The sequence below is a fragment of the Corvus cornix genome, chromosome 3 (assembly GCF_000738735.6).
Source record: "Corvus cornix cornix isolate S_Up_H32 chromosome 3, ASM73873v5, whole genome shotgun sequence".
Taxonomy (NCBI): domain Eukaryota; kingdom Metazoa; phylum Chordata; class Aves; order Passeriformes; family Corvidae; genus Corvus; species Corvus cornix.
Window position 1 is genome coordinate 56,682,826 of NC_047056.1, and position 21,273 is coordinate 56,704,098.

Consider the following 21,273-nt stretch of genomic DNA (forward strand, 5'->3'; position numbering starts at 1 on the left):
TATATTCTGAATAGATCCATTCTCACTCTTTCCTTTGACACTAAACAGCAATCCCAGCAGTTAAAGCCCTTAAAAGTAACTACCCATGACAATGGAAAAACATTGAAGATGATCTTTGACACAAGTGCTCCAGTTCAGAATCCTCTTTTGAATCAATTGAATTATCTGTTGTTCTTCAAAGAACACAGTAGTTTGGGAGATGTCTTGTCAACTACAGCAAAGCTAAGACAGCTTTTACAGGAGTATTGGGATATAAAAGAAGTGAGAACTTCATGTAAATATATTTCCTGTATCTGTTGAATATTCAGGTTTTTCTTAAATGCTGAATAAGTTAATAATTTTTATAGTAACAGAGGATTCAGACAAAAGTAGCAGCAGCATGCTCTTAAAACTGCAGATACTGAGATCCCACACAATGTGGCACCAGCCATGCAAGCAAGAAATTCTACTTCAGGCTCCCAATATACAATAGAATCTCATCTGCAGAGTTTTAGAGAAGGCTGAACAGAAAACTTCAATGAAGGAAAGGTACTTGAATACAGTTCAGAGAAATTAATTCAGGGAGTACCTACTAGCATAAAACACTACAAAAGCCAGATCTAGGTGATGTACATAGGTACACAAAAGGAGCCAATATAGTAGAGACAAAACATCTCTTCATTAAGGCAAGAATTTCTTTTACAGTGGTCTAGCATTATGCTCAGTTGAGGCACAGAGCAGGTTAGGCTTACATTCATGTAAATACCCACCATAAAAGCAAAAAAAGGTAAATGGAGACCACACTTGATTCACCAAATAAACAGCTAAAATAATCTGGTCTCAGCAAACCAACTTTGCTTAGAACTAAAATTAGACCATTTCTCAATTTATAGATCTTGGCCATTTTAAAGTGATAAAAGTGTACTTGGCTGGTTTGCTCCCTCTTGTTAACACAGGCTATTGAACTGTTTTCATTTAGTTATGTATGAATTTACCTGTTGAAGTGGTAGATATCCCGTATGTTTCCAAACAGGGCCGATCGCTCCTCTGTTCCCAGGGAGAGCTTGGTCTGATCAGTGATACAGTCAAGGTAATCCTACAAGAGAAACGAGAGGGAGGTCTTCAGACATTTCCTCCTTTTCTAGATCAGTAAACAGAGCTATGTTTTATTGTACAAGATGAGTCTCGTCATATCAGTTTCACCTTATTATTACAATAAAGCCTTCAGCAGCCTCTCTGTGAACAGTCACTCTATTATGAACAGTAACAGTACTTACCTGTTCCCTGAAACCAAGAAAATAACAAAAGACTGAAAGCTAAGTTATACCTCTTAGATGGGACAGCCAACGTTTCTCTTGCTTAGCGATAAACAAATGTTTTCACATTTCATTCACAGTGGCAGTTTAATTGATCATTTGGCTGGCTCAAAGACAAAAAAATGTAAAAGAGATAAAGAATGTAATTTAATGCAGTCTTAGTAACAGAAAAGCTATATAATGAAGAACAGAACAGAAAGCACACAGCAACAGAGGCTCAGAAAAGCAACCAGTGAATAAATTGCTTTTTAAAAAATTCATGGTTACCAAAGAATGCAGAGTATGTAGAAGATCTCAATGTATCTGCGTCCATGCAATTTACCATGCATAGAGTTACACTGCAAATTACATTGCTATATACTCTAGCAAAGATTTCTTTTTGCACTTACAAGACTGATAGTCTCATCCAGGGACTTTATTTGAATAAGAACATGACAGCTAGAAAAGGCTCAGATCAGCAGTGTTCTGGGAGAACAATTTTCCCACCTCTTCCCTCACTTCGATAAGAGATCAATGTCACCTTTCATTCTGTTGCTGCTACAGTATTAAAATTCTCACATAAGGGCAAACAAATCCAGCAGGCTATTTAACTAACTACAACTCATAAAACAAGAAACCTGATGTGCTGCCACATTCATGAAGAAATTCTGCTGGAGTATGGAAATAAAAGTGAAAACAGCTGAAATAACGTGAAATAAAAATAAATAAAATCCTTTAGCCTGTGGCTAGACAATGTGGTGTGGCAATCTCCCAAAAGCAACACAGCATTCCAGGGTGCTTCAAGAAAGAAACCCTGCAAAATGCCAACAAGACCACGAAAACTTCTAAGATATAACTGTGTTCCAGAGTTGTAAAGAAAAAGGTATTATCCTCTGTGTAAATTCTGTGAAGACAAAGGGTTTGCATGAACCAAGGATCTGACTTTTGGTTTCTAGATGTCCTCATAAGGAAGGTTAAGAATTACAGTGTTTAAGCCTTGTTATGTGCCTCCATGCCCGTATCCTTCTGTTCAACTGAAATAGTGTCAGCAAAGTCAGAGGTGTAACCAAGAATCAGGTTTAGGTATCAGCAGAATTTCCTGTCCCTTCCCCCTATCAATAATCCACACTGATATCACCTCCAGTTAAAGACACCCCTCACCACCCCCAAAACTCAGTACTTTTTTGCCAGGGGAAAGCAAGTAAGTCTATTCCAAGGTAACCTCAGTGTATTTAAGAAGAGCACCAAGTGGCAGTAGGCAGGTCCCTGGAGAGCCATGTCATCTCTCCTGTGACAGCATCCAACCTTACTCTACCTTCCCTCCTGGCTGACAGCAGCCTCAGAGCCCACACCTGTCCTTGAAATGTATTTGTGCAGGAAGTCTTTGGAACCACATCCACGGGCTCCCTGAACTTGTCTTCAGCCTTTTATTTATACTCAGAAGCTGCAGAAGAGTAAAAAGGTTCAGGATGGTGCGGCAGACAGGACTGCAGGAAGCAGTACACTAGGTCAAAGGCAGAAGTAGGTGATATATTCAGGGCTACTCCAGTAATACTATTAAACAAATAACCTTTTCTGACCACAAACATCATCATATAAAAGCAAAGAACAGAAAAGCTCCAGTGGAACTGCAATCCTCTGAAAACATTTTTAGCACTGCAGGGACACTGCAGCACCCTGAGCTGATATGGCAAGGTTGGGCTGCAGAGGAATGGAAATCTTTTATTAAGTATCTCCATACAGCACATTTAATGAATAAAGAGGAGTTCCTTTCCAATTCATTCATCTCAGCATAGCTGGAGCTTGGGTTTCTTCAAAACAACAAACAGTCCACAGTTATTTCCAGTATTGTAGACAGTGTTATATGCATGACCTGGTTTTTGCTCCTTTTGTCCTCTTATCCTGATTTTCCTCCACATATACATACTTTTCTTAGTCTTTTACCAATTATTAGTTAGAAAGAGGGAACCAGGTACCTTTCTAATGTTGCTGCCAAGCAGCAGCCTGCAGGTGCTTTGGCAGTTTTCCTGCACTCCTGTAACATATGCCAGTATCAGCCTATATACGCCACCTACCCACATTCTGTGCTCTCTCTTGCTAAAGTTCCTTCAGACTGTGCTTCAGGCCCCCTTCTCCACCCAGCCTCAGATCAGAAACAAACCAGAAACTACTGGGAGGATTTGTGCTTACCTAGGGTAAGGGGAGATGGTTATTTGCTCAAAACGCTTGGGATTCAGAGCTACCTTATACCTCACCTCATACTGCTAGGAAATGACATGATCTGGGAACTGCTTTACTGGTTTAGCTTTCTATCTTTGTCAATATTGCTGACTTGAGACTACAGACATGTTTAGGTTGCTGTTATTGGTGTAAGCAAATACCCGTGGTAGACACAAACAGCCTGGTGTGGCACTGACAGTAGGGTAGTCACAGCAGCAAAAAGTGCCAGGTATCCATATTTTTGTAAAAAGGTGGACATTAGACAGTCTTAACACAGTGCTGTCAGGAACACCAGGCCCAGCACAGCAGCACACTGCTTGCACTGACTCAGCCAGTGGGACCTGTCTGATTACACTGCTTTATAGTCACGTGTGCTCTCATAAAGGCTTCATGAACTCACCCAGGAAACAGATGCAGTATTGGCATATAACGTCCTCTGCAAGGACAACACCACAGGCAGATCAAAGCTACCCACACGTGGAGGTTTTCCTAATTATTTCTTAGCAAATGGTACTTTACCCCCATGGTAGTCACTGCTGTATATCAACAGCTGTTACCATCTGCAGCCATAACGAAAGGTTTGGAGCTACAAGATAACAGGGCAGGCTGCAAATGTAATGACATGGTGCAGAAATCAATGAAATTTATCAGAACAGAGTACTGGCCTTATCCACTTTATTTGTTTCTTGTCAGCATCTATGAACCCTCTGTCGGCACCGAATGATTTGTTTATAACCTTTGCCTTTTATTGCTTCTCTGCAGTTATGGCATAAACATTTAGGTTACTTTATAGGAGAAAAAAACCCCTCACAAATGTCAGTCTCTTTAGATTGATTTATGGACCATGGTTTGGTCTCATGGTATTGCACAGTTTTCTCCTCCCTTTTCATTGAAATTCTCCAAAAACTAGGAGAGTCTTGCCAGACAGCCCTGCCTTCCTTGCTGGGTTTGATGTTCTCCCCATTTGTCTTTCATCATGCCAAATCCATCAGAAAGAATGTCTGCTAGAAGTTGCATATCTTGACTACTGTCTCCTCCTCCACAAAGAAAAAGATCTCTAGAGGAATAAAATGACGAAAACACTAACCTCAGAGGCTAAAAAAAGATATATTTATTATATGAATTAGAAATGAGAGAAAACTGTCAAGAAAAGCACAAAATAAACAAAATTATTTTCACATATTGATTAATGTTTTCCATGACTTCAGAAACCAAATGCGAATTAGTGGGACATTTTCATCTAGCCACCCAGCTTTTCCTTTGAACAGACACACACCATACTCATGGACATATTTTTGCCCAACTCCCCCCTACACAACAAAGATGTGTTTGGCCAAAATCACATGGCTGTGCAGAAGAGGAACCACTGAGACAGCTCAGCAGCCTTGGCCACCTAAGCACTACTTCCACGCCACTTGGAGGAAAAGGCTGCAGGCCAGAAGGAAAACACGCCGCAGAATGGATCCTATTTGTACCCTGCTAGCTAGAGCCATGCTGCCCAAACTAGCCACACACTTGCAAACAAAGAAAGTTGGGCAACAGATGTACATTAAAATAGGCACTATAAAATGCTTTCCAGTACGTATTCTGCTAATTATATAGGTAACTATAATATGTACCAATTCACCTTTGGCCGGATTCTTTTCCTATTCTTTTTTCCCCCATTATTTATTTTATTTATTAATTTATCCAGCACGTATAGCAGCATACTCTGAATGCCTTGTGGTTCAAAAAATAGCATGCTTTCCATACAACAGGTGGCCAAAGATGATGAATTTTGGTCAGGGCAGCTCATGGCAGCTCTATTCAATTATTTAAAATACTGCTGTGCTCTACAAAGGCAGTGTGCGTTTGTAAACTAAACATACTTTTCCTTCTTGCTCTGGTTCTTTTGGCTATGAGTCCTAGGGCTGATTGAAACCTAAAAAAATGCTTGCACTGTCCACCATACAGATTCACTACATGCAAACCCAGAAACGTAAATAAAGAAGAAAATTTCTGTGAGCATGTCTTTCTACTTTCTGCTTTTACTGGTATATGCTGGGGTTTTTTAAAAGACATCTGAAGCTGGAAAACCCTCACATAGGCCAAAGGCATGGACAGGTCTGAAAGCCCAGCACCTACCTGAGGCTATGCACAGTAAGGCACAGCACTGTCCTGCCACTGACCAACAGCCTAAGCCAGGGCCTTTCTGAGAACAACACAGACCTAGAGACACAGCCTCCTCTGCTCCCCTCAGCAGTGTGAGCAGAAAGCTCCTGCACTCCATGTGCTTCCTCCCCCACTCTTCCATTTGCTTTATATCCCAAGGCACCTTGCATGTAAGACTGCCACTTGTCAGCAGCAGCAAAGCTCTGCCCTTGTGGGAAATGGATGCGTCAGGCCTTGCAGGTAGGCTTCAAAGGACACACGCCCACATGTCGAAGGACATGGTTGGAGAGCACTCACTCTGCCATCAAGGGAAAAGGACATGGAAAAGACCTCCTGGTACTGACAGCCAGCCACCCTCCAAATGGGAGCAGCCAAAGTAACCCTTGCTTTACACAATCTGTCACGAGATGTAGTTTGTGATTTCTTTCCTCTCCGATATCCCTGCAGAAGAGCAGAGTCTCCGAGCTGGCAGGAGGCCACCTAACCAGCACCAGTCCTCTCCCCAGGCCCTGGGTGGATGGTGGAAGATCCATATTGAGCTCACCTGTGCTTCCAGCCAGCTTCCTCAGAAGTGCCAATCTACACGTGCAGCTGGCTCACACGCGGCCCGCGGGTAGCGGCAATAAAGCGTGACACAGTAAGGTGATATGCTGCTGGCTGACTGCATGTGGAAAGGGCAAAGATTGATGGTGGGAGCACTCGTGAGAACATGGTATGAGGAAAGACTAAAAATAGAGAAGCACACGTAAGTTTTATTTCCACTGTTTAACATTGCAGAGTAAGGTGATCATGACCGAGATCTCCCCACACTTTCCACAGTTAGGGGTCTGTAAATAAGTTAAGTTAAAGTTAACAGTATTAACTTAAAGTTTACCCACAGAAAGGGATTTAAAAAAAACCAGTATTTTTTTTCTATGTAGCTATTCCTGAGGGACAGATTTTCAATAATCAACTTCCTCACCTATATTATAGATTATTTATATATTAAAGCACTGTCCCATTTGCAGCTACTAAGGCCTGGAAGCAGCGACCCCTAGTAGGTCCCTCTGGCTTCATCCACATGCATGGAAAGCCACAGGGGGAGTGATGTGTCAGCCAAAATTAGCAGTGAGGAATTCCTGAGTCCTAACACTATGCCTTGCACCTCGAAAACACATGCTTTCTTTGGTTTAGGCGGCCTTTGAACAGTTGTGCCCATGGAGACGTGGGCCCAGGCATAGTCATATACAAAGCTGGAAACTTCTAGGGCACATCAATGTCAACAACACAACGGTCAGGAGATCTTGTCACAGGACTTCAAGCTGTCAGAGCACAGCTAGTCTCAGGAAATGAACTAAAGAATTTGCCCTGGAAAACTTTGTCAGTGAGAGGTCCCTCAACACTCTGTTGCACTGAATCCATTCATTGGGGCCCTGAGCAAGGACAACTGTCTCACCAGCATGCATGGCTGGGAGATAGCAGAACAGCTTCCTGCAGCTGTGGGTTCCCCCTCACTGCTTTAATGCCTGAGCCTTTAAAGCAAGCTCTGCATATCCTCCTGCCCCTGCTCCAGTGTCAGAGGATGCCCATATCAATTTCCAGCACTGCCCCACAGCTCCCTTCTAGGACTGGGGTGGAAGGAGGCACATGTCCTACATTGCCTACTCCACCAGTCCAGGGTCTTATGTCGTTTCTTTTTGCCCAGTGCATGCTTTCTTCTTGTGTCCCATGAGCCATTTTAGCAGGAATGCTGTGCCTATTAAGGTTTCTGGGGCCATCAAAACCTGTCACCAGCTGATCCAGCATTGGACTGTCAGCCTGCCTGGATGGACTGTTCTCACGGATTTTTGCCTTCTTTGTCGTAGTAAATTTTTGCTCTAATGAAAAACAATCCAAGTTCAATAATATTCTTTTGTTCAACTGCAGGAATTCCATGCTAAAATCTCCCATCTTAAAAAGACACCTTGGAAGGCAGGCTGTCAACTAAATCAAACTGTAATTTGACAGAGAGGCATTAAAAGCACTCAAACTGAAACTGTGATTCATGGATTGTACACAGATGAGCCCTGTAAATGGTCCAGCATGTGTAAAGATGATTATGAGTAAATCACTTGGAACAGAAACTCACGTGAAACCCGACTTAGATACTTCAGCACACTAACTTATTGAAGTTGAAGCCCACTGATTAAAACCATGTCCAACATTTATCTTCAGTTATCAGCCAGCACCCACTGCCAAATCACATCAACAAGATTTTTTCCCAGAAGCTGTCACTCAAAACTGCTGCTCAGAGGCGTGGTAAGAAGCAAGTTTGGTGCACAGGTGGGATTACAAATGCTATCAGTAGTTTACTGATATGTCATTAAGGAGTTATGTAAGGCCCTCATCTAATGCCTTTCTAAAGTTAAGAGGAAACACAGAAGAAATAAGCTACAAATGAAAATAATTAACAGTAATTAGTATTTCAAATAGTTCGAGGCTGCTAGGCAGATGAAAGGCTCTAAAGATTTCTAGATCTACATCATTGGTGTCAATCATCATTCAATAATCTCAATCTTTTTCAAAAAAGTACCAGCTGAAAGTGTTTAGTAATTATAAATTTAAAAAAAATTAAAGTTCACCAGGACATCTATAAATTAATTATCACAACACAGTTTAGTTGGTCTGATTATAAGCTTACTGAACCATAATCAAACAAAATATTGAGAATCATTAAGGCATATTTGGCCTCCCAATGCATTAATTACTCAGGAAAAGAGCCTGAGCCTTCTGGTATATACCCTTGCCCTGTTAAATAAACTTTCTCCAATTTGTAAGGCAAATGAATGTTAACTTTTTTTAAAAGAGATCTCATAATGCTTACAAGTTAAATGAGACATTCCAGAAGAGAAATGTTTATTTTAGAACACAAGAAAGGAAACTGAAAGAGTCTGTTTTCCAAAGAATGAAAATGCAAACCCAGCAAAATGGAGAAAATCTGCACATATCCCAAACACACATTTATCTTAACCTTAGTAACCACATGATTCCCAGAGGCTTTTGTTATTAATATACGAAGAGCAATGAAATGGAACTTTATAGTAGTGGGTGGTTTGCAAGGAACAACTTTTTAAAAGAGTCTTATTTGCAAAATGGTCTTCTCATGAAACCAGGAAAAACAGCAGCTACCTCCACACCTTAATTTGCAGGAGTGGTAAGAGCGGAAAAGAGAGAGACTACTATGTGGTTTGTTAAGTATTCAGGCTTAAAGGTCATTAATTACTAGAACACTGTTCACTGACAAGTAATATTTAATAACAATGATATAACAACTTTAAAAGTAGTCAAATATTTCCATGGACCAAAATGGAAATGATTATAACACACAAAGAAAATTCCAGAAACTATGGCCTGGCTGGAAATGCAGAAATGTCTTTGCCTTTAAGACATCACCTCCACATGTTGAAATTTCTTTACAGAAAATCCCAATCATTCTGCAAAAAATATATAATCTCATTAAAACATTGTAATGTTTACTGGAAATTTTGCAGCATAAGCTATACTTCCTCTTCCCGTCTCTCAGCTCTCAGACCTCTTCCTCACAGTTTTCCTGTCTACTCTATAAACTTTTGTAGAGCTGCTGCTGCTCTGTTCTGTGGAGCTCCTTATCCACTGCCAGTAAGCAACAACAAGATGGAGGGCAGAGGTGAACAGACCTCTCTTTTGTTACTTCCTGAATCCCAGAAGGGCTCCATACATCCCCCTAGGCAGGGATACAACCTCCCGCTCCAGCCTCAGTGCAGTCACAGGATTGACGTTTCAATCCTGGAGTCCCCTGCCCACCATCAGCACTCCTAAATGGCACACTCCATATTTAAATTACAACTTCCACTGGCCTCCCTGCTCCCAAAAGAATAAAGCTTTCTGGAACAGAAGATTAACTTTCATCCTTTTATCTATATTCATTCACATTCAGCAAGTGGGTAGGAGGTTGCAGACAGCATGGCCGAATGATTTACGCCCTGCTGCCAGAAAAGGGAGGACAAGAGCAACAGCAGCCAGGCTTTTCGGCAATTCTGTGGCTCCCTGGAAGAGCAGCAGCCCTCCCTGCTGCTTCTCTCCCACCCACAGCTTAAGAAAGGCTCACTGTACATTTATAGACAGCTCATTTATTACTGCAGTGTAACTCACCCTTCTGTGCTGTCCAAACACAGAGCTTGCCTTAAAACAAACCCAAAGCTGTGGCTATACATTTGTGCTGTCTTAACGTTTGCAGTCCCAGTCAACCAGTGAAACTCTGCAACCACCTGACAAAGACCATCTCTATCCCAGCAAGTTTCTACAAGGTAGCTGTAAGAAAAGAACTGGATGCAAAGTACAGGTGAAGGAAACAGAAGGCAGCACTGACATTTTATTCAGTGTCTTTTAAGTACTTGGGAACATGCTGAATAAAAGAAATCTATGAATGCTGCCAGCAGAAATAAGACTGAAGTAGTGATGATGCAGATAAGAAAAACTATGCATCAGTATATTTAACCCTGGCTTTGCGTATTTCCTGTGAAGTTAGTTTACAAACAGCTCCCTTTCATGCCGCAGCATAAGCAGACGCTTACACCACACAAGTTGTTTATTAGGTTACTTCTGGTTGTCCACAACACATTATATTCCTACTGTACAGCTATAAACCCCTTTTTCCAAAACCCAGAACCATTCCCATCCTTCCCAGAAAAGCAAGGTTTGGGTTTTGCTTCTGCTTTTGTTAGGTATCATTAAAGGGCACATAGGATGAGGAGTTTACAGCACATGTAGCTGGCAAAACACTTTTGTTCAAGATCTTGGAGTTCCAGAAACAACCTCATCTAAAACCATTTAAGAGACAAAAAACAGTTTGTGTATACTTCTATTACTTTAGGTTGCTTAAGGATGTTTAATATTGCTCACATACAGGAAGGAAGAAGTCTGCAGAGAAAACTGAACTATCCCAGTGTATCAGAAGTAGTCTAATTTACTTTAGGTACTTCTTTAAGGGTAGCCAGAAGAGCTGTTTGCACCTGTTTGGTAGCTTACCTTGTGGTGTTCCTAACTACCTCACTTCTCAGCAGTCTGCACTGGTTCTGATTTGTAAACAGCAACACCAGAAACAAAACACAACACTGAAGTTCTCTAATAAAGCTACTTACAAATTAATTACAGACTTTTTAAGTGGAACATTTTTCTGCTCTGATTTATATTGCTGTAACTCTGTTTAAACTTCACAAACTTCAAGAAGGCCTTTTGGACATGTACTGAATGCTTCCATTTCAGCTGTCATGTCTCCATATTACTGGAGAAAACTTCCCTTGCTTTTAAGCCAAGCTTTCCCTAAGGAGGTCAATCATAATTTGACACTGCTCTTTCTTCATGGATGAGAGAAAGCAGTGAGAAAGTTCAGCTCAAAAATTTAACAAATATTAATCACAGTTAAACTTATCACTGTTGCATAATCATACTACATTTATGCAAAACATAATTTTTTTTTCAGGTAATTTAAATTGTTCATCCAAATTTTCACATGTAATTTATGTCAGCAATCCAAAGGTATCTTTCTCAGGTATGCAAATTAGCTGGCATAGAAAAAGAGGTCACATACAGAAATTAACTATAATGTGGGAACAAACATTACAGGATGCCTTAGCTATACTGGAATTCCCAGCTTTTGAACCTACAAAGAATGAATTTTCAGAGCTACACTATCCAGCAAACCCAGTGCACAAGCAGCTATGCTTTTACTTAACACATCACAGGTGACAATGTGCACACTGCAGTCTTCAGAGCTGTCTTTTTAACTAACTGCTTAAAACACAGAAGGAGACATCCTCTAGCAGCAGCACCGGGAGACAGGAAGCTGGGAACAATAACATTCCAACACTGACTTCCTCTCAGAAGGGTTTCCCTTAATCACTGGTGCCCCAACACGTATCTACCTCAAACATCCAACATTTCCCCTTGCAAGGCTTACCCCCACCCCACAACGGGTATATAGCTTCAACAGACCTGTTCACCTCAGATTAAGCTTTCCATGCCAGAAACCTGCCTCCCTGATGAGTTGTTCTAGGAGATTTTAGCAAAGCCATTCCCCCGAGGCTTTTTGAGAAAGAATACCCTTTTTTGCTCATGTTGAAAAATTTTGGTGACCTTTCCCCCAAGAAGACAAGCACCCCCAGGCTGACTAGCAGGGACATGAACCATATCCTCATGTCTCAGGGAAGGAGAGCAGCAGATTCAAGCATAATGGAGACTTTGTTTCTGAGAGTATGCCTTTTTTGCTGCCTTAATGTAAATTCCCCTATATTTGACCATATTGGGGTGGGGGGAGGAGAAACACTCCAAATTCACATATCCTCAATAGGAACTTTTAGCAATGGTCCTTTGCAAGGTTCAGCTCAGGCTTCACAAGGTCTTAACCCACAACTGCTGTTCTCTCGTGCTGCTAGCAACATCTGGCTCAGATCTGATCCTCTGAGGCAAGAGGGAAAAGACTGTTCCTGTCTCTCAGTGGCTCTCTGCAAACCATACACAGCATAGAAAAGCATGCTGTACAGTTTCAGGGCAGAGGGCACATAAAGGAATACTACAGAAAAATGGGAAGGAAAAAATGGGAAAAAGCATGGTGGACACTCCTCTTAATTTCACAGAACTTAAGATGGCAGAAAAATTAGGAATGGTGATGAAAATGTCAGGCCTGCTGAGAGAACTATGGAGAGAGCTCTGGAATCAGCAGAGATGAAGAGCATGAGAAAGAGAAATAGTAAAAAGTGAAAAATCACATAAGGAAATGAGGCAACATACTGACAGGATGCAGATGGGATTTACTGAGAGAAGACTTCAGACAGGCAGCAAGATCATGGGCAGGAGACTGTGTAGAGGGGAATGAGACTTTTTAAAAAGAGGAGACTTAAGTATAAAAAGAGTGGGCCAGGGACAAAATATCCTGGGAGGAGATAGGACAAAGACTTCCAGTAGTCCAGTGGGGATGGTTTTAAAAAAAAAAAAAGACACATTTGGAATTAAAGGGTAGAGGAATTAATTCACATAAATGAAGTCTGCCAGATTTCAGACAGAGTTCAGGATTTCTGAAGCTCAGCCTCTGTTGGCATCAAATATATGTGAAACACACTGACAATGCACACTTTAGTCTCCTCTAGTTATTTTATAGATACTTATATTATTATACCAATAGGGATGCAGATGCAAGTATTGTAACAGTGCTTTTGCATTATTCCTCCATTGTGCAAGGGTAAAACACAAATGTGGATGTCTTTCTGCAGTTACAAGCACTTATACACATTATGAATGGGGGCTTCTGACTCCTATGAACTGCAAGGGCAAAACACAGATTTTTTTATAACTTCAGGGACAGCATTTTACTCAAGGGAAAAAAAATTTCACTTCAGTAAGTGACTCTAATTGAAGTTTGGGTCTATTCTAACTACATTACTACTTGAAAAAGTCAGGCTAGGTCCTGAAGAGGAAAAGGTCAGCGAGTTCTGTCCTGGCTAGTACACCTGTCAGCATGACACAAGCAGGAAACAAAGGTATCCAATTTCTCATCACAAACTTGCCCAAAACAAGCTTCAAGCTGCACTCGTTCAAAATTGTAATTATCCTTAACAGATCATCTGATAAAACATACCAAATGGTGGAAAAGTTCACTCTATCCTTGTTGCAAAGCTTGCCTGTGCAAGAATCACAGCAGCGCACCTCAAAACAATCCTAACCCAACTGTCCTTCCAGGTCACAGGCAAAATGGCTGTACTGCCTAGAAAAGCAGTTGTTTTTTAATGCTTATCCTGGAACAAAGGGTGCCAAATAACACCTGTACAGCCTCCTCACTCATCCTAAGCCTGCCAAATACTTCTTGTCAGCAGTTGAAAAGAAAACTTGAAAAGGAAAACCTCAGCAGGTCCCCAGGATCACTTAAAAATCACATTAACCACATCCCATGAACTCAATTTTAACTTCTCTCTAACAACTTGGCACTGTTAGGATCACCCAGATACTCAAAGGGCAACAGAAGCTATGACTTTTTACTTTATTTATTTACTTACCACTGACCTACCAGCATTAGGTCAATGCAAGCATAAAAAAGGACAAAATTCTATTTTGCCCCATTCCTCCATAGTATTTTACTTCAGGCATGACAACTCCATGTTCTAAGGGTAACATAGGTTGAAAGGACACTGCCCAAAATACTGTGCTAGGCTAGCTCTTAACGAGCTGACTTTTGATATTATGACTAGTACCTACATGCAATTTCACATCATCCATGTCAATGGGTCATTAGCTAGTCCTGGAAACCAGTTCCAGGCACACTAAAGACAAGAAGGTAATCAAGAACAGTCATCAGGTATTCAGCAAGGGAAAGCTGACCAGTCTGTTAACATTTTAACTATGAAATGACTGGCTTGGTAGATGAATGCAAAGCAGTCAGTATTGCCTACCTTGACTTCAGGAAGACTTTTAACTCCCTTAAGATCCTCATACACAAGCTGAAGTTTGACTGAGAACTGGCTGAACCAACAGGACCTGAGGGTGGTGATCACAGGCACAAAATCTAATTGGAGGCCAGTGGCTAGTGGCATACCCTAGGGGCTAATATTGGGTGCCATCCTGGTTTACGTGTTCATTAATGATCTGGCTAATGGCAAAGAGCATGGATATATTAAAAAAAAAGACCAAGAGAAATAAACAAAACCAACAACCCCCCCAATGAAACTAATAAAAAAAAAATGTTCCCACCCCCCAAATACCTAAAAGCCAAACAAATAGCACCCCTACCCAAAGAAAAAGGCAAATTTGCTTTGCTTTATACCAGAAATGCAGAATATAGATTCTGAAACCTCTTTCAAAGTCCTGGAAACAACAGTGAGAATATATTCTTTTTAAGTATGTTTCCACTGCCTACAGAGAATGTAGCATCAGCAAATCCCCTCTACTAGAGGACAAAAAGCAATAGACTAGATCTCTACTGACAGTTCTCCTATGAGGGTAGAGGGTGATTAAAATAGCACCTATTAATTTCTCCCTTTTTGTTATGCTATCCTCAATCTGACACCTCTTCAGCTTTTAGCTCTTCATATGTGGGTTGCCTCCCTTCTTTCTCCCTCCTTCTGCCAAAAAACCCCCATCCTGAAACAAAAAAACAGCCCTCCTTACTACTTTTAGACCGCGTACATAAGCTTCCAGGGGTCCTGGTGGACAACAAGCTGTCCATGAGCCAGCACTGTGCCCTTGTGGCCAAGAATGCCATTGGTATCCTGGGGTGCCTTAGGAAGAGCATTGCCAGCAGGTTGGGAGGGGGAATCCTGTCCCTTTACTCAGCCCTGGCAAGGCCACATCTGAAGTGCTGTATCCAGTTCTAGGCTCCTCAGCACCAAGGAGACATGGAGCTCCTGGAGTGGGTCCAGTAGAGGGCAATGAATATCATTAGGGCACTGGGGCATCCCTCTTATGATGAAAGGCTGAGAGAGTCGTGCCTGTTCAGCCCTTAGAAGAGGTGACAGAAAGGAATCTTGTCAATGAAGCATCTGAAGGGAGAGTGTCAAGAGGATGCTTCCAGGCTCATCTCTGTGGTGCCAAGCACTAGGGTGACAGACAACAGGCAGAAACTGATGCACAGGAAGTTCCACCTGAATATGAGGAAGAACTTCTTTACTGTGCAGGTGACTGAGCACTGGAACAGATTGCCCAGAGAGGTTGTGGAGCCTCCCTCACTGGAGGTATTCAAGGACCATCTGGACACAATCCTGTGCCATGTATTCTAGGACGATCCTGCTTGAGCAAGGAGTTTGGACCAGATGACCCCATCTGTGGCTCTGTATTGACCGTCGGCTGAAAACTCACTAGAGAGCTCCAGTTCCAACCAATCTTGTACTTTTAACTTTCCACTTCCTGGGTTTTCCCTCATTTCCTCACATTGTTTTCCCACTAATTATTTTTTGTCTCTCCACTTAGCCCTGGTTCACTTGCTTATGCTTTACTCCACCACCTCCCACCTTCACGTATCTCTTCAGTTCCCACACACTTCTTGGGCAGCAGTTGCCCTTTGACCTCTCTCCAGCTCCCCTTTTCCCATTCTCATTCCATTTCCTAACCAGCTGCCAAATCTGACCCATGTTTATCTGGAAAATAAGTCAAGTCAAGCTGCTTCCCTTCATCTTAGTTTGGCTCAGCACCAGTTATCTGCCTGCCAAACTAGACAGCTATCATAGAGGCCCAGATAATCAAGCTCTGTAAGTCTACGGCACTCCGACAGATCTCTGTGGAGTATTCCCAACCTTCTCACAGCCCCCACCCTTGCTTGGGTGAATTATTGCAGCATTGCTAAGGTAACTTGTGGAGAAAGGAATCTTGAGAAACATATAAAATGGGCCCTTCTGAAGAAGTTTGCTCCCAGTCACACCTCCCTCCCCTGAAACCAAGAGAACATTCTGCACAGGCTGAGGCAGCTGGTTCCCCACTGTCCTCACCATCTGGGATGCAGCTCCTTTGAAGTCCTTGGATCCTCAGCACCCAGCTAAGAAAAGCTCCACTGCCAACCACTCCATGTCTCAAATAAGCTGTCTAGTTTCACACAAAGCTTTCTAGATTCATTATTAGTTGCTGCAGGAAACAGGCTTGGGCATTTCACAGGTTCACAATTCCTTCAGTTCTTCCATAACTAAAAATACATTTGTCTTATTTATTCTACATCTACTATAGTGATGGTTGAAGTATTTTCTAGAAAGCATTTACTAGTATTCCTGCTTGTAGTTGGAAAATTTGTTACTAGATATTAATTCTAGTTTTCAGTTTCTCAAGTTGTGCAGTTTACTCCATAGGAGGATGAGTGAGGGCTAAGGTTTCCAAAACCATGGAAGTCATGCCTAGTTACTATGCACAGAAGCTGACTTGGTTCTGCAGCATCTGACGACCTTAAACACTCCAAAATGAAACTCGAGCTATGGTTGAATGTAGTGAAACAGCACCAGCTATGGAAACCAAGGGAAAAAGAAAAAGGTTGCCAAAAAAGCAACCTTTCTGAGAACTTTGCAGGGTGAGGTACTGGTCTTTAATCACAATGTGCATTTGAGTTATCAAAGCCTTCACATTTTTCCCCTGCTATTGGGGGACCAGGCAGGTTAGAGCTGCAGTTGGGGAGAGTGTCTCCAGCTGGCTGATATTTCCTATCTCAGATGACCTCATACACCTACCTGGAGCTCTATGTTCTACAAACAGCATGAGCCTTCCTACATACCCCTTCTTTGTGGGTTAAGCATTAGGCTACAAATGATAGTCAAGGGACTCAATTGTCATCTTCAAAAATGCAAAGCAAAACAATGCTGATGGCACACATACAAGTGCAGAACGAAAAGAACAATCCACAGAAGGACTCATCCATATATTTTCCTGTACTAGAAAGAGGATATGAAAGGTACTGTTAGGCTAGGGATTGGACAAAAACTTTACTGCTGCTAATAAATGCTACACCCATTCAGAATTAGTATTAAAGAAAACATAATTCCTTCATCTTACAGCCAAACACAACAGTATTTTCCAGCAAATACATATGCCATATTTGATACTACAGGCCAAGGACAGAGAGAGAATAGACTGTAGCTGTGAGTTGTACGAAAGGGACAGGGGAAAAGGCAGGAAAGAACTTGCAGGACTACGACTTGGGGAGAGCAGGAAAAAGTCAGTATATAAGACCCTTCAGGTAAAACACATAAAGAGGCAGTTAAAGCTATCTGCCATTTGCTTCTTGCTATACATTCTAGGACACAGAGCAATGTAATTTTTTTTTTGTAAATATAAAAAAGTTTTGTTACTGCAAAGAGTTTATCACTTTGATCCTACTGCTGCCAGCTGTAGGATCGTTTTTTCTGTTATTTATTCATGAACACATAGTAACAGCTTAGATTTATCTAATCAAAAAAAACTAGAAACACACTAGAACAATGATGTTACACTAATTTATAAAGACCAGCAAATGCCAGTTCCATTGTCAGATCCATCTGTCCCGCTGTGAAATCAAACAATGTAAAAAATGGCATTATGGAACAGTTAACACTGTCTTAACCAAGTCCCCTACCTTGACAATGCTTTTTAGATCCTGCACATACATCCTCTCTGTCTCCAGAATCTCTTGGACGACTCTGTCTACGTAGAGGAGCTTCGGACTGGTGGGCTCTGTGACCAGGGACATTGCACAGTTTTTGCTTGCTCCTTTTGGTTCTGCTTTCCTTGGCATGCTTGGCCTTTTCTCAAGGCTTTCTTCAGGATCCTCTTGCTCCACAGCAGAGTTTTTGCGTGTCTTGTTGCTGGAAAATCTCCTGGCTGGGACCAGTTCTAGCTTGATGGCACCCGTTTCTTTATCCTGGTTAAACAAACCCAAGTGGCTGTTTGAAACCAAGGTCATTCTGCTACCAAAGGAGCAGTGGCTGTCCCTGGAGGATGCAGAGGAGGAAGTGGAACTAAAGCTGACAGGACGGTCACTGTCTGACAGGTCCATGGTGTTTTTTTCACAGTAGCGGAAAGACCTGCTCTCCTTGTGCAAATCTTCCCCCTTCTTCTTGGAGTCAAGGGCCTCTGTCACAGCTGGTACAACATCAAGAGGTAAGTGGAAGTCATCTAAACAAACAAACAAACAGAAGAAGTGGGTTTATTGTTGCTGCTCCATATAACACAAAAGTTGACGGCAGCTACTTTTAAAGCTTTTTGCATAGAAAGCTGCCAAAACTCTATTTAAACCAAAAGACAACCAGAACAACATGGTTTGGAGGTCACTGTGCTTTTTAGGTTGTGGGGATCCAACAGGTTGAGGTTGAGGGCTACAACAGAAGCATCACACTCCTCCTGCTTACGCTTCTGTTTCTGGCACATCCTTCTTGTGCCAGTGTGCTGGGCTTGTTGCTAGCACATCCATGGCTCAGGCTCGGCACAGGAGAAAAACAGAACTCCAGAGATTTTCCCCACCGTTGAAAAAGACCCCCACAGCTTTACTGGGAGCAGTCCCCGCTATCTCCCAGCTAAGCACTGACCCTGGTCTGAGAGGTTTGGAAACCTCAAGAAACATACAATGACACCGGAAGGTGTCTTTCATTTTGAATCCTGCAAAGACAACAGTCTCAAAAAAACTAAAAGCAGTTATCAATTACCAGCTCTGTGGCTTGTACAAAATACTAAAAGCAGAATGATTTTCCAATGAAAAGAATGCAGTTTCTGAAGAAAGAGTCCCCACAGGAAAGAGTGCTGCCAAATAATTCAGTTTTCTACTGGGAAAATAAGTAATTCTAAAACTGTTCTGCTCCAGCCAGAATATTACCCCCTGCTGAACTGACCCAAAGCTGTTTTTCAGATCAGTGCAACAACAAAATAAGATGTCTGTCTTCCTGTTGGCATTTCAATGCTTTATTTTCCTTTCCAAAATGCCCTGCAGGACACTGTCCACGATGCAATGCAGATTTGTCTCTGGCCAAGTTGTGGGTGATGCAGCATGAGAATCTGCAAAAGCAGCTGCAGGTAAATTCAATACTTCAAAGCTTTGTTTCAGTAAGAAGTTTCCTCCCAAGAAAATCTTGCCACAAACTCATGGAATTTCATAATGTCTGTCCTGTGAAAAGGGGAAACTTGTGACAATTTAGGAAGAAAAGTGATACCAAAGCTACCCACAGAGCAGTTGCTTAGTCCTTATTTTAGTCCAGTGACAACTTTTCAAAAATTCATGCCAGTAATTACAGCTCTTGACAACAGTTTCAGTAAAGAAACCATAAAGCTGCAAATCAAACCCGCCCAACCTTTAAGGTGGCCCTTCTTGAACTGAGGCAGACTTGCTATGTAGTTACAAGCAGAAACCTCCTGGGGACACAGCTCCTGCAGCTCTCAGAGCAGGGGGAGAATTTCATTCAAAGCTGAAAGCAACTCTCCCATTTTTAAAAATAAATCCAAGGCAAACAGAAATAAAATCCCAGATAAGAATGTTTTGATTTATTTGGCCTACCTTGAATGCATAAGTTTCATTTGTATGTGAGTAATTACTAGTGTCATTTCAGTGATGATGGTATTAGCTTTCTGTTAAGAACAAGTATTGCCCTCAAGGTGATGCATAGAATTAACATTGAGAGTAATTTGCTCATTACACAGGTTAGAAATTGGCCATTAGATTAAAAACCTAATTTGGCACCTCTGTACCTCTGGTTTTACCTTGTAGTCTGAAAATCTATAGCCTTTCTTTGTGCCAGGTTCTTCTAGTTTTGAAGCACAGAAGCATGTTTTCTTACCCTTTCTGAATAAACCACATCAAGTACCAATTTCAAAATAAAATATAAAGTAATAAACCGGGAATAAAATAAAATAAAATTAAATTAAAACAGAAAAATGCAGCGAATTATTCTTGTTTCTATCTGGGCACAGAAAGTGATGTGTGCCTTCATATTACCTGTGATAAGAAAGTATACATTTTTGATAAGAAAGAACACATTTTTGTTATCAGCTTTGGACCATTTTTCACATTCAAGTTTGAAAGCACAACATTGCTGAATGAAAAATGCCCCCCTTGAAAAATACACAGGATAAACAAGATAACAGGGTACACTTCTGCTAGCTTACCCCAAGGTATGTTACTAAAATTACGTGACAAAGAAACACCTGATTAGCTACATTTAGGAGGGAAATAAAGGATTCCCACAAAATTCTGCTACCCCACACTCTTTTCTCCCTGTTTCACTGACTTGTGGTCTGCCTCTCAGATAATAACACAAAGGCATTAATATGTATTATTTGGTTCGCAAACATTTTCATTAATATAAAAAATAAAAACAAAACACAGATCATGTAAATGACATTGGAGTCAGAAAAAAATGTTAACAGTAGTTTTATGTAAGACATACTTGTAGCCAGAAGCATTGGGAGATCTTAACATGTCTTAGAAAACCAAAGCAAACCCACTTATTTTTTTGTTTAATGACAATGTCATTGCTCATTAAAAAAGCCAAGCGTTAGTTGTAAGAGTTAAAATGGGCTTGCTCTTTTGACACCTGTATTCCCAGTGACCTTGGCAAACTCCAGGCACCTGCAAGGCATGGCTAATTGCATGCAACATGGTTGACTCAAGTTCCTCCATTTTTTATACAAATTGCTATTCCTGTGTATTTCTATATAAATTACACCAAACTAAGTATTTCCTCCTTGGTCTGTTTTGTCCTCAAAGCCTCATCCTGACTATTAACCTCAAAAGTTACTTTTTACTTCATTTTTACTCCTTTCCCACATGGATGTAAATTGTCATGTGGCTTCTCTGTGCAGTTTCTGTTACCATTTTGTCCATTATGTCCCCAACCACTAAAGTATGTTTCTCGGGTGCACTTTGATGGCACAGAAGCCCAGTGTTCCTGCAGAGCAGCAGGCAGGCACCTAGGCAGCTGGCACACCTGGAAGAAAGGCAGGGCACAGCGGACTGGGGATTTCAGCATGGCACGGAACCAGGAAGCAGCTCCCTTTCCTCAGCTGGCAAATCCTGTACCAAACACCCTGCTCATGAAAGTCAGGGGACATGCCCTGGCTCCACCCAGCTCTCAGTTCCTGCCTCAAGTACAGGTAACTGTGACAAACCTATAGCCCTTCCCAATAACACAGGATCTGTACATCTTCC

General features: G+C 41.6%; 1 protein-coding gene across 4 annotated transcripts in view; it reads right to left on the bottom strand.

Moving 5' to 3' along the window:
• PLEKHG1 (pleckstrin homology and RhoGEF domain containing G1) overlaps window positions 1–21,273 on the bottom strand; it is a 127,476-nt gene that overhangs the window by 28,874 nt on the left and 77,329 nt on the right. For all 4 annotated transcript variants that reach the window (XM_039568106.1, XM_039568107.1, XM_010400953.3 and 1 more), the window contains 2 exons: window positions 17,716–18,254; window positions 975–1,075 (listed from right to left, as the gene is read on the bottom strand). In XM_039568106.1, the coding sequence (XP_039424040.1) occupies window positions 975–1,075; window positions 17,716–18,254 (640 nt within the window). The remainder of the gene's footprint in view (window positions 1–974; window positions 1,076–17,715; window positions 18,255–21,273) is intronic.